We start from the raw sequence: 13382 nt of genomic DNA, 5'->3' as shown, positions 1-13382 counted from the left end.
CGATAAAAAAATATTTTTATTGTACAATGTATTGGATTAAATTTTTGCTTAATCATGTCTTCACACGGAGAAGACATTTCCTGCATTTGAGGTTTAGCTGCGGAACCACTGCTCTTATGGTACTTGTCATCAACAGGAGCTACGCGTACGAAATTACTCAATGTTGTGATAAACAATATAATATTCCGTTAAAAACCACGAAACAACAGATGAAGCCGAACTAGTGGGCATGTTTGTTCGAATAAGTATATCTGTCTTACTATGCTATCTCTGTTTATAACAATACAAATATTACCTCTGTCCTCAAAGTTTGATAAACTTGCGATAAATAGTATTTATAATGATATAAACAAATTGCAGCTTTAAATATGTGTGTACGACGTTCCTTGGCTTTAAACAATCTTATGGGCTGTCTTTTAGCAGCGTATGGAGTAGTGATGAACTGTAGCCAACCGTCTTCTTCAAAAGAAAGTGTATACGATTATACGGTCATGGATATAATGAATGAACTAAAAACAGGGTCCTGGTTATCACAAATACTGCCTCATTTTTTGATCTAACGGCACCTCATTATCTGGGATTAAATGCACTCAAAAGCAAATTTGACGATCAGCCCTTTGAAAGTTTGGCATTTCCTTGCAACAATTTTGAACTTGTAAGTACAAATGACAAATATAAATGTATATGTATATAAATGACATTCATGATTAAATGAGACACATACAATATATAGTAAATGCGTCTTAAAGCAAACTTCTTCCTATTAAAAATGTATACCAGAATACAAAAACCGTTGTGATATGAAATTTGCGCAAATTTCTCTGTATATGTGCGAGGTGCATTATGCCGGCAGTCGTGTCCGGTTTTATTGGGGATGTTAAATTAGATGCCCAGTACAAAGAGTGTTGTGCTTTTGTTCAAGTTAAAGAACCATTATACAGTGTCAGAACTTTTGAGAGGTCATTGTTGCAAGACTAAAGTTCTGCCCTTATCCAACTCACCTCATTTCCAAGTGTCCGAGTCCAGATTTGTATACCTGAATTATAGAAATAAATCTTTTGTATTAATTGGTTGTATGCTCTCATAATGAATATACATGAAGCATTTGCCACTGGACGTTAAGTAAAAAACGCTCAATAAATCAGAATACCAAAAATATATTTCATGTTTTCATGTATTTTAAAATTTCTTTCACAACTTATATATCAATAGTCTATATTGTATTTACCGTTGCAAATAAATAATAACAAAGTGTTGATTTAAAATAGAAGTACATTATGTAACACTTTAAATTTGTGGGTTGTACGTTAATGAGACAGCAACCAAACGAAACTACTACCCAATAAATCATAGGTCAATATACGGTCTACAACAACAGACAGGTGATATATAAAGCTCTATACCACATCGACCCTAAAACAGGTTTGAATTTATTTAACAAACGGTATCAAAAATTTGCTTTAAACACCAAATTATCAAAATAACGACCATCATGAATAACGACAAACAGGGACTGAAGAACAAAATAATTTACTTTAGCAAGAACCTGCAGATACAGGGTTGGAGATATTAAATTTACTCCGGTATGTTCGTCCAGGAGCTGGATATGATCCAAACTTCGTAATGATGGAGAAAGTCGACGTTAACGGAGCAAACGAACATCCCCTGTTCACTTATCTAAAGGTAGGTACCAGTTTCTATACTCATACTTAATTTGATACTTTATGTGTTCTACAGTTTTCAGTGATATTAAATTTATTTTTGCAATATCATTCAATAGAAAGTAAAAATAATTTATACACTGGACACAAAACTCAATCCCGGTTTATGAACAGCTTCCAGTTTTCAACTGGTCCCACTCATTTTTAACTGTCTTTTGTGGATTGGCGGGATTAGAAATTATTTCAGATGGTATAGTGAATACATGTTTTACACGCCGATTTATATAATCTGCTAATCTGCCTTCGGTTTATACAGAGTTAGGAATATACTGTATGCAAATAGCAAATATAAACTCATCTTTTAAATAAAATCAGCGTCTGTAACTCATACTGAATGAAGATTGACATATAAAGAGTGTTATGATAAATATAGGAAGATGTGGTATGAGTGCCAATGAGGCAACTCTCCATCCAAGTCACAATTTATAAAAGTAAACCGTTATAGGTGTTTGATGTAGAAGTATTGCCCTCCTGTAACATATAGATTTGAAGACAACTTGTTCTACTCACCTCTGAAGAATGGAGATATTCGATGGAATTTTGAACAGTTTATCATTGACAGAAATAGGAAAGCCGTTTTACGATATAGATCAGACATTCAGCCAGTGACTCTAGTTGACATTATACAAAGATATCTCAATACGCAGACCAAGGAAAATTGTTTTTGGCATAGTATCAGTTAATCAAAAGAAATAATGAGTATTTACTCAAAATGAGAAAAACTCAGACAGTTTAGGTTGTCTTCATACTAAATTCAAAGAAAGAGTACTGGCTGTTTTTAAAGAAATAGATAATTTAAATTTTTCATCCAAATATTGTCCTGTTTACAATTTTCTTAGTTGCCCAGGATGCAGATAAAGGATCCTTGTTCACAATAAAGCCAATATGACCGGTGAACAGGAAGCTTACACAAATAGAGTTCACTTTGTTCTACAAAACCAAACAAAAAATTAATAAAGTATACTACATGAACAATGAACACAAGAGAATAAATAGTAATATTAAAAAGAAAAAAAAGAAATATATGAAATAACAACTTTAAATATAGATTAGAAATACAGTTTTGTAAATTACATCAATAGATTAGAACTATTCAAGTGCACCGGAACTGGAACTACTTACCACACGTAACTGTTAGTAAGGTTAGTGAGTGACATATAATATCAGTTAAGCTTCGTTCTGATATTTATAGTTTATTCTAATTTGTGCCGTTTCACAACTGCCCCTGATCAGGGAGAGGGTTGAACATTTGTAAACTTCGACATATTATGTGTAAGTGCCTGTTTCAAATTAGGAGCATGTTATTTGTACTTGCTCTTCATTTAATGTTGTATCATAAATCGGACCGTTCGTTTTCTTGTTTTCTTGTTGTATGTTTTGTCTTGGCAGTGATTTTTATAGCTTACTTTACGATCATTATTGGGTTTGTTTATTGTTGATGGCTTACATACAGTTGTTAAAATCCACTCAATTTGGTTCCTACTTTCTAGGGGATACTGTTATCTTATTGGAACTCATATCGCTTTTCTTTTATTTTTAATACCAAGCTAGCTTTCAGTAAATGTGAATACTGGTTCTTTTAGATCGACAACTTCTATCTTTTATATTTTTGTTAGTTGTGTTTGTACCTCGTTCCTATCTGATGAGTCAGATATTTCCCAGCTATTTTAACACAGTGTTTTTCTGTTTTACCACTGAAATAGGTTGGGTGCTAGCACACATTTTTTTATGGCTGTCACATTCCTTATGTGCCTGTCCCAAATAAGGAACCTTCTTCAGTGATAGTCGTTGGTTGCTGTTTGTTGTATTTGTTTTCGTTTATCTGTTTATTATAAAGCATAAACAAAACATTATTGTAAATAATTGTCAAAACTTAAATTAAAGCGTCAATTTTATCAAATAGCTTACTTATTACTTTTTTGTTTTGAGAAATATACTAATTTGTAGTTGCCAAGTCCTAAACTAAAGATTACAATCAGACCACAGGATGGTTCAGCTAAAACAGTATTTTTCAGAATTAGATATACATCTTTATTTATTCCTCGTGACTTATAAAATTTTGTGTATCGTCATGTCATGCTGAAATCAGCCGTTAACAAAATCACATAATAAGTAAATACGGTTATCAATAACATGACATTGAAATTGATAAAATGTTATCATATATTTTAAGTATTGTAATTATCTATTACTGTAGACTAACAGTAGGCATGATGGGGACAAGACGGTCCCTGGTGGCAGCTAGCCTTCTTGGCTGTCTAGCAGTAGTGGCCGGGGTATTTACAGAATGTGAACCAACTACAGGCAGTATCTACGATTTTACAGCGATGAACATTTTGCAGACAAAGAACATCAGTTTATCGCAATACAAAAACCAAGTAGTGGTCATCACAAACGTGGCGACATACTGAGGGTTAACAGCCTCCCATTATACTGGGTTTAATGCACTAAAGAGCAAGTTTGAGAACCAATCGTTTGAGATTTTGGCTTTTCCTTGCAACGATTTCGAACTTGTAAGTACTTTTTGTGTATTTGATATGCTATAAATTACTGAAAATTGACTAAGATCTTTTGATAATAACACGAAAAATTGATCTTTACGCTTGATGTTTCTGTTTAGCTACTGTGTTACTTGTCTTATCCATTTACATGTTAGTTTACCTTGTAAATTCAAAAGTTCCCTGTAAAACGGTTCTTTTGTTCAAAATGTGATGGCATGTGCTTTCATTTCGTACAAAAAAAAAGACTTCAATTTCAGATTATCTAAAAAATAACAAACCTCTGTTATGTATTCACATTTTAAATCTGAAAGTTAAACTTTAAACACAAAACGTTGGCAGACAGAAATTGTACAGATGAAAGTAGTATTATAATTCCACTTAAGCAAACTCACCATTAAGGTGAATTGTTTGCATGTTGCATTGGTTTAACATTTTTTTTAATACGAAATGGACGTATCTGACGCAACCAAATAATTAGACCCAAACTCCGAAACAGTGGTTGGTTTGTGCACAAAGGTAATACTCGAAATGGTTTCATGTTCTACCCGGCTTACAAGCAAACTAACCTCATATGTTTTTGAGTTATTCACAGCCAAATAAGTGGGTCTCATTGGGGTCTAAGCGTGACGCGGGATTGCCGATTTTTGGTAAGCGTGATACGGGAAAGTCAAATTATTGTATCGTGAAAACGGGAAATGAGGTCTAGCGGGACCCGGGAAATGACAAAAAAATGAGAATTGCTTACGTACATAGTGTAAGCGGGATACGGGAATCTGACAAAACAGTAAGCGGGATCCGGGATCGGAACCCCCCAATGAGACCCCCAAATAAGTTGTAAAAATACTTTGTATAGCTAAATCTGTTATTTATTTCTTTTCAGCAACAACCAGAAGATACAGGAACCGAAATATTGAACGGAATAAAATATGTCCGTCCCGGGAATGGATACGTTCCGAAGTTCCAGATGTTTTGGAAGGTTGATGTTAATGGTGCCAAAGAACACCCGCTTTATACGTTCTTGAAGGTATATACACTATTTCAATTTGTGTCGTAAAATAATAAAAGGGCGTACGACGTTGGTATGGCTTCTCTTACTTATAATTTATCATTCATGCTAAACGTTGTCGAAAATTAATAAATAAACTGGAACAATTAAGAGATAACTGTATTGTATTTGAAGCTTTAAGGACGTCCATCAGTAGTTTTACATTCGCAAATTTAGTTTACCTGGCGACGCGGAGCGGAGACAGGTAAACGGGTATTTGCGACAGTAAAACTACCGATGGACGTCCGCAAAGCTTCATATACAATACTGTTATCTCTATTCTAATGCAAAACAAGTTTATAATTAAATTTCAAGCATTATTTTGGGGTAAAATGTTCATTAAAGAAAATTCCGCGAAAAAATGTTATGTTCTTTGGTCCCTACACTAGGTGACGTCATAGGTATGCTTCCGGCGTCAAAGATAAACACCGGGCGTTTTCTGGCTTCTGTGCCGCTTCAGAATGTAATAAAATTTGATAAAAAGAAGATTTTTAGGCGCAACAAGTGAGTTTTTTGTTTATTATTGTAGAAATAACATGTCAATACATTCCGAAATTCAAAATGTCGGCTTCCTTAGTTACAGACAAGGAGATAGAGAATTTTACGCTTGCTGTTATCCAATCAGAACAATTGTTGCAAAATAATTGCATTAGAATAAACTTTAGCTAAGAACGAAAAGTAGTGTGATTGTTAATCAGGCGTTAAGCAAAGACTTCAGTCAGAGGAAACAAAAGAATAGGGACTTTTCAAGGAAATCATTCATAAGAGCAAGATTGCACCATAACATGAGGCAAATATAATCATAATAAATACCAGGATTATATTTTTTTTACATATACCAGACGCACCAAACCACTTATGTAAAGAAAACATCACAGTAAAACAATGTTTTAAGCTGGGGGATTTTTTTTTTTTTTGGGGGGGGGGGGGGTCTTGTGGGAAGGTAACCATGCTTGTCAGAATGATAACGGCAAAACTTCCAAGAGGACAGCTTGAACTCTCACATTAACAACTCTTGGTTCAGTAGATAAGCAGCAAAGTATGATATTATTACTAAAATCCATATAGAAAGCAGAACCTTAGAACTATTCATAAACAGAGGCAACGGGAATGATGCTTCATTAAACGGAATTACTAATGTGTGAAGTTATACAATGATGGAAATAAATTTGTATCTCTATCTTCCAAAGAAAACGTGCTGGAAAAGGGTTTTGGGGATAAATAAAGTATGTTTCATACATATCAGACGAAGCGGCGGTAGGATGACAAGTGCATTTGGTTCCCGATAATATGTGAAAAATTGCTTTCGTCAAACGTTATTGTTTAAATACTGATGTAATGGTTTGAATGATGATTTTCATTTTATCTTTTATAGAAATACTGCCCTCCAGTGACAGACAAATTTGAGGACAGTTTGTTCTACTCTCCACTGAAGAACGAAGATGTTCGATGGAACTATGAACAATTTGTAATCGACAAGAATGGCAAACCTGTCTTGCGATATGACACTGGAACACAGCCAATGTCATATGCTGATGTTATACAAAAATACCTCAATATGTAACGTTATATTGTATCAGTTAATTATGTTATTATTTCATATTTTTTCTGTTGTATTAGAATGTATGATTTGTGTTAATGTCTCTGGTGTGGAAGAAAGTGTGAAACAACTCCATGAAATCTACGAGTGAAGTTGTGGAAATGTACAACCCATATGTGAGAGTCAAGTGCATTGCTCTTTATATGTATGTGTATGATCTTCTGACACCTTTGATATTACTGCAATGAAACATTTATAATACAACAAATTTATGCAATATGAATAAATATCAACTTGTCGATGTTTGGTTTTGTCACTAGAAAAACGGGTTAATTACTTTCTGAGACCACATAATAAATATTTCAGGCTTTTAATCAACTGACATTGCTAAAAGTAAAATCACAAAAATACTGAACTAATAGGAAGATCTAATCGGAAAGTCCATAATCACATGGCAAAGAAATAACAAAACACATTAAAAACGAATGGACAAGAACTGTCATATTCCTGGCTTGGTACTATCGTAGAGTGGTTGTATCGGACACAAATTAAGGCTTAGTAAATAAGAACGTCTGCTTGCAATGATACATGTATTGAACTCTGAAAAGCTAACGTCACAACAACGGTGACGTCGTGTACATAGTGAGCGGTAGCGGGAACACCTCATGTGCAATTCTTAACATTCTGGGGGCCCGCAAATGAATTTAATTACAATAAAATGAAAATAAATTATGAAAATTTCACTTTGAATTACTGTCTCTGAAAACTTTGAATAGCTTTAACTGTCTTTGATCATGAGCACGAATAAAATAAAATTATTTCTGTAATAATGCACGAACAGTTAACAGTCCATAAAATTATACGATAGTCTCATTTGGTCCACATCTTTATCTTTTCCTTTGCATCGGTCTTCGCTCGTCTGGCGGGTAGTATTTCATCACACGGTCCTGTGTATTAATTAGATGTTAGTTCTAGAGGATATAACTTGCTAATAGGTCTAGACGTTTGACCATTTTTAGTCCGTAAAATAGCTGATCTGCTAAACCCATCTCGTCCTTGAATCAATTTGTCGATGATCCCTACATTCCAAGTTGTTCTTGAAGTTTCATCATGTATTAGAACTACCTCTCCAATATTAATGTTCTGTTTGTCTACTCCTTTAGTTCGATGTTGTTCTCTAAGTGATGTAAGGTATTCACGTTTCCACCTTGTCCAGAAATTGTCAATGATATGATTTTGAATCTGTAACAATTTATTAGCTGATGCGTGTGTTCAGTTTTTTGAATATTCAATGTTTCCATCTAAAGTTCCGGTGTACGGTAAAATCGTAATTCTTCTTCCGTAGAGTAAATGTGAGGGTGTCAATGGTTCATTATCCGATGGATCAGATGATAGGTACGTCAACGGACGATCATTAAGAATAGCTTCCACTTCTGTGACGATAGTCTCAAGTACACGTAAACTCACAAATGCCTTTCCTAAAACTTTTTTAATACAATTTTTTGTCAAACCTATTAATCTTTCCCACCAACCACCGTACCATGGTGCACGTTTCGGTATAAACTTCCATACTGTTCCATACGAATTTAATTGTTCATTTAATAACGGTGACTTGGTCAGAAACTCTATTTTCTTTGCCGAAGCTACATAGGTAGTACCATTATCTGATATCATGATTTTTGGTAACGACTTCCTGCTAGTAAATCGGCGAAACGCTAAAATAAATGTCTCTTCTGTAAGATCTTCTACAATTTCTAGGTGTACGGCCCTTGTATTCGCACAAGTAAATAGGCAAATGTACGCTTTTCCTCCAACTCCATTTTTAGTTTTGATGCTCAATGCACCAGTAAAGTCAACGCCTGTTACAGTAAACGGCGGTGAATCTCTTAGTCTGTCTGCTGGTAGAGGCGGTGGGTCCGGAGTAGGATACGGTCTTCCTGTAACCTTTCGGCAAGTAACACATTTGTGAATAATTGTTTTCACATATTGTCGGATTGCTGGAATCCAGTAAAACTGTCGTAAAGAAGTGACAGTACTTTCTAATCCAGAGTGAAGTAGTCTTTTGTGGGCATCCATTATAATTAGAGTTGATAATGTATCCTTATTTGGCAATAATATCGGGAACTTGGCTGAAGCGGCAATAGGTGCGTTGTTTAAACGTCCGCCACAACGTATTAACATTTTCTCGTCCAGGTACAATTTCAACTGCTTCACAAGATTATTTTTTGACGTTTTCTGTTGTAAACTGTGAAACACATCCGGGTAATTTCGAAGCTGTGAATTCTGTATCCAAGCAACGGATGCTATCTGAATTTCTTCTACATTTAGATTTCCACTACGTTTTTTCTCATTTTTACAGTTGTAAATAAATCTGTATACATACGCTGTTACACGTAGAAGTTTCTGGTACGTTCCATACCTATCTATATCCATGATTTTATTTATTCCCACTGTAATACTTGTCGCTGTATCATTTGTGTTTGTTGATAAGTTATCTTTGGTTAGAGTTGTAAATATTAGGGCTTCTTCTTTTTTCCACTGAGGCCATTTTGTAGTATCAACAATCCATCCGGGGCCTTTCATCCATAGATCACAATGTTTAAACCTCACAGCTGTCATACCTCTTGAAAGTAAGTCTGCGGGGTTTGAATCAGTTGGACAGTATCTCCAGGAAAATCCATGTGTAAGCTGATTTATTTCCGCAACTCTGTTTTTTACGAAAATCGGTACTTGTTTCTTAGTCATTAACCAACTCAGTGTAATTTGACTGTCACTCCAAAGTGTTGCTTGTGAAAAGCTTATATATGACTTCAAATGTTTCAGTAATCTACTCCCTATCACTGCTGCCATGAGCTCAAGTTTCGGAATTGTCATGTTTTTCAATGGGGCAACTCTATTTCTAGACATAATCAGCGTAGACTGGTTCCCACAAACTACATATGCACATGCTCCATATGCCTTTAAACTTGCATCTGTGAATATGTGTAGTGAAATATCTTCCGTTGATCTCCTTTCTTTGAAATACGGTCTTGAAATTTCAGTCTCTATACATTCTTGTGTGTCTCGTTGAATTTCTTTCCATTCCATTATAGTTTCTGACGATAACGGTTCATCCCAATCCAGTTTTTCCTCCCATAGGGTCTGCATGAACATTTTGCTCCTAACTGTTATCGGACTTATAATTCCTAGAGGGTCGTAAATTTTTGAAGATTGTCTAAGAATTTCACGCTTTGTAATCAAATTATCCTCCATTTCGACGTATTCCTGTTTTGCGAAAGTAAGCGTGTCCTTGTCTGTATTCCATCTAAGTCCTAATACTTTGATAAGTTTGTCATTATCAAGTACATTTTCTGACGTTGCGCGATCTTGTAAAGTCTTGTTGTTTGATGCCCAAGAGCGTAAATTAAATCCCGCTTTTGCAAATAAGGTACGAGATGTGTCAAAATATTGTAGTAATTGTCTCTCGGTTGGAAAACTTGAAATTATGTTGTCAACGTAAAGATCCTTCTGTATGGCATCAGTCCATTCACATGTATTTTCACTTAGGTGCTTTTGAACAACGGCATTTAAAATAAATGGAGAACAGGTAGCTCCAAATAAGACGGATTTGAATCGGTAAACTGAGAGCGGACTTGTAGAGTCTGTAGGATCGGAAAACCAAAAAAATCTAGTTACATCACGGTCTCTCTCTTCTAAACCAACATTCAAAAACGCTTTTTCAATATCTGTTGAAACTGCCCATTGATTTAATCGAAATCTAAGTAAAATACCTGTTAACTCGTTTAGATCAGGTGGTGTATCCATTAAACAGTCGTTTAAGCTAGGAGTTTCTTGTCTTGCTTTACAGCTACAGTCAAACACTATCCTAATAGGTGTAGTCGACGATTCTTTTTTGACGGCATGATGCGGTATGTAGTGTACTGTGTTACTAGTCGCTGTGTCTTCTCCTATCTTCTCTATAAATCCTCTTCTTTCTTGTTCACCTATTATTTCTCCGTATTTCTGTAACAAATGCGGTTCCTTCTTCAGTCGTTTAATTACGTTTTCTGTTCTGCGATGGGCTATTTCTTTGTTCATTGGTAATGGGGGATGCTCTTCTTTCCAGGGTAATGTAGCAAAATATCTGTTGTCATGGTAACTAATACATGTCTTCTCATATACTTCTCTTAATGCCTTGTTCCCTGTTTCCTTCTCATCTATTTGCTCAATTCCGAGTGTTTCTAACTTCCAAAATTTCTCCAAGTCGCATTCTTCTGTCTTTCTTGATGTCATTACATTCATCATAGATGTTGGCTGGTCATTGTAACTTGGTGTACCGTGAAGTGGTCCTGACAGTAAATAACCTATTTTTGATTTCACGGCAGTAGGTCCCTCACCTCTAATGATATGGTTTTCTATAATTGACCAATAGTAGTCGGCTCCTACTAGTATTGAGACTTGGAAATTGTCGTTCGCGGTAACTGGATGTGCGAGTTTTATCTCGGATAAATATGACAATTTAGCAGCTTTGCGGATGTAAGTTTGGAGTGGTGCGGCGATTTCCGGTACGATCAATACTCTGATCGGCAATTTTCCTTCGTCTGTGAGCAAATAAATAGTTGCAGTTTTTAAGTGTCTAATTTTCGTACTTTCTGCACTGTCCCCGAACCCGGATAAATTTAAACTTTCTGTGCCAGTTATTGATAACTGCAATTTAGCGGCTAAGTCTTCTGTGATGAACGACCTCTGTGCTCCTTCATCAAAAAGAATGTTGGCTTCTAAAGATTGTTGTCCTGAACTTACAGGATTAATTGCGGTTTTGAGCATGACATTCGTGGTTGCCTGTGAATTTAAAATTGTGTCCGTTTCCTTCGCGTTGTGTTGAATGGTACTTACGTTCACACTATCTTCTTTATCTATTTGTGCATTATCCTTACATAAACTCGTGTGATGACGCTTATGACATTTTCTGCATGTTTTATTTGACTTACAATCAACCAAGTTATGATGTCCTAAACAATTGAAGCATAGGCGGTCTCTTTTTACTATTGACATGCGGTCTTTATATTCAGTTACTTTGGTACAATTTACCGAGGCATGTGATTCGTGACAATAATCGCACTGTTTAGATTTGAAGTTAGTGTTTTGGTGATTCTTATTTTGGTGGCTGTGACTTGATTGTCGATTTCGCGGTTTTGTGTTGGTCAAAAATGCTGCAGTAGCGGTAGGATTTTCATGACTGTCTGTTGAGTTACCGGCTTCCATGATATTTATTTCATTAAATATGCCTTTTCGTAAGTCTGCTAAGCGTATGTTTGTGGACCCAAATTCTCTTGCTAGGTTTTTTCGAATTTCCCCTGGTAGTTTGTTCAATATTATTGGCACTAACAGCGCTCCGTATGAATCATCAGTTTGTCCTAGTGATTCTAAACCTCTTATGTAAATTTCAATGTTGTCATAAAAATGTCGGAGGTTGAAAAGTGTGTACCTAGGCGACGTAATATCAATAAGTTCCTGCATATACCTCTGTGTAATTTTATGTTGCTGACCATATCTTTCTTGTAATAGGGAAATTGCCTTTTCGTAGTTTGCATTAGTGAGCGCAAAACCTGTCACTGATTTTAGAGCTTCATCGTGAAGTAACGATTTCAAATAATTGAATTTTTGGACGTTGCTTAAGGTTGGGTTCGTATGCACGGCTGTCTCAAATGAGTCCCAAAATGATTGCCATTGAAGTATATCTCCATCGAAAGTAGGGAGATTCAACTTGGGTAGTTTGTTGTATTCACTAGTTGAGCTAAAAGATGGGCGAAAATCTGACAAACGGTAATTTGAATTGTTCTGATGTTCTGTATATGAAGAGTTTATAGTATGAACGGGTTGAGTAGTTTCTATGCGTGGAGTAAAACTTTCTGCGTGTGTATTCAACGCTGTAGTTTTGACTAAGATAAATTTGTTGACTTGACGAATTTTACCTTCTAAGTTAAATGCATACTCATCTGCTTCAACGATCTCTGTTTCAATATCTCCGTCGTCCAGTTCCTGTACTATGTCCTCATCTAACTTGCGTAATATTTCTTGCTTCCGTTTCAGACTATCCAATATGTTTGACAAATCCTCCGTGTCCACGGTTCCATCTTCTTCTTGTTGAACGTCTTCAAATTTCTTTATAAGTCTGGAAACTGCACTCCTATGTCCTGCTCGTATCGAACGTAGCTTCAGATTCATCCTGGTCTCGGTACCAATATCGTAGAGTGGTTGTATCGGACACAAATTAAGGCTTAGTAAATAAGAACGTCTGCTTGCAATGATACATGTATTGAACTCTGAAAAGCTAACGTCACAACAACGGTGACGTCGTGTACATAGTGAGCGGTAGCGGGAACACCTCATGTGCAATTCTTAACAGGTACAGGCATTTTCAAATGTAGAAAATGGTGGATTAAACCTGGTTTTATAGCGCTAAATCTCTCACTTTGATGACAGTCTCATCAAATTCCGTTATATTTACAATGATGCGTAAACTAAACAGACATAATAAATAAAATAGTCAAAATATTGGTACAGCAGTCATCATCGTGTAACAATTTAACAGA

The 13382-nt window shown here is 35.6% G+C and overlaps 2 protein-coding genes across 2 annotated transcripts; one reads left to right on the top strand and one right to left on the bottom strand.

Annotated features, from left to right (window-relative positions):
* The first annotated feature begins 2785 nt into the window (after positions 1-2785).
* On the top strand, positions 2786-7108 carry LOC139488116 (glutathione peroxidase-like). The gene is made up of 4 exons (XM_071273507.1): positions 2786-2863; positions 3919-4234; positions 5103-5246; positions 6643-7108. Exons 2-4 carry the CDS (start codon positions 3932-3934, stop codon positions 6829-6831), a joined length of 636 nt encoding a protein of 211 aa, XP_071129608.1. The 5' UTR covers positions 2786-2863; positions 3919-3931; the 3' UTR covers positions 6832-7108.
* A 971-nt stretch (positions 7109-8079) lies between these two features.
* Positions 8080-13014, bottom strand: LOC139489923 (uncharacterized). Its single transcript, XM_071276769.1, has one exon. The coding sequence runs from the start codon at positions 13012-13014 to the stop codon at positions 8080-8082; it is 4935 nt and encodes a 1644-aa protein (XP_071132870.1).
* Between the last annotated feature and the right edge of the window lie 368 nt (positions 13015-13382).

This window comes from Mytilus edulis, chromosome 9 (assembly GCF_963676685.1).
Source record: "Mytilus edulis chromosome 9, xbMytEdul2.2, whole genome shotgun sequence".
Taxonomy (NCBI): domain Eukaryota; kingdom Metazoa; phylum Mollusca; class Bivalvia; order Mytilida; family Mytilidae; genus Mytilus; species Mytilus edulis.
This window is presented reverse-complemented; position numbering and strand designations above follow the sequence as displayed.

What these genes read in the sequence shown, in the direction of transcription:
- LOC139489923 (XM_071276769.1), bottom strand. Translation starts at nt 13,014, where the DNA reads ATGAATCTGAAGCTACGTTCGATACGAGCAGGACATAGGAGTGCAGTT.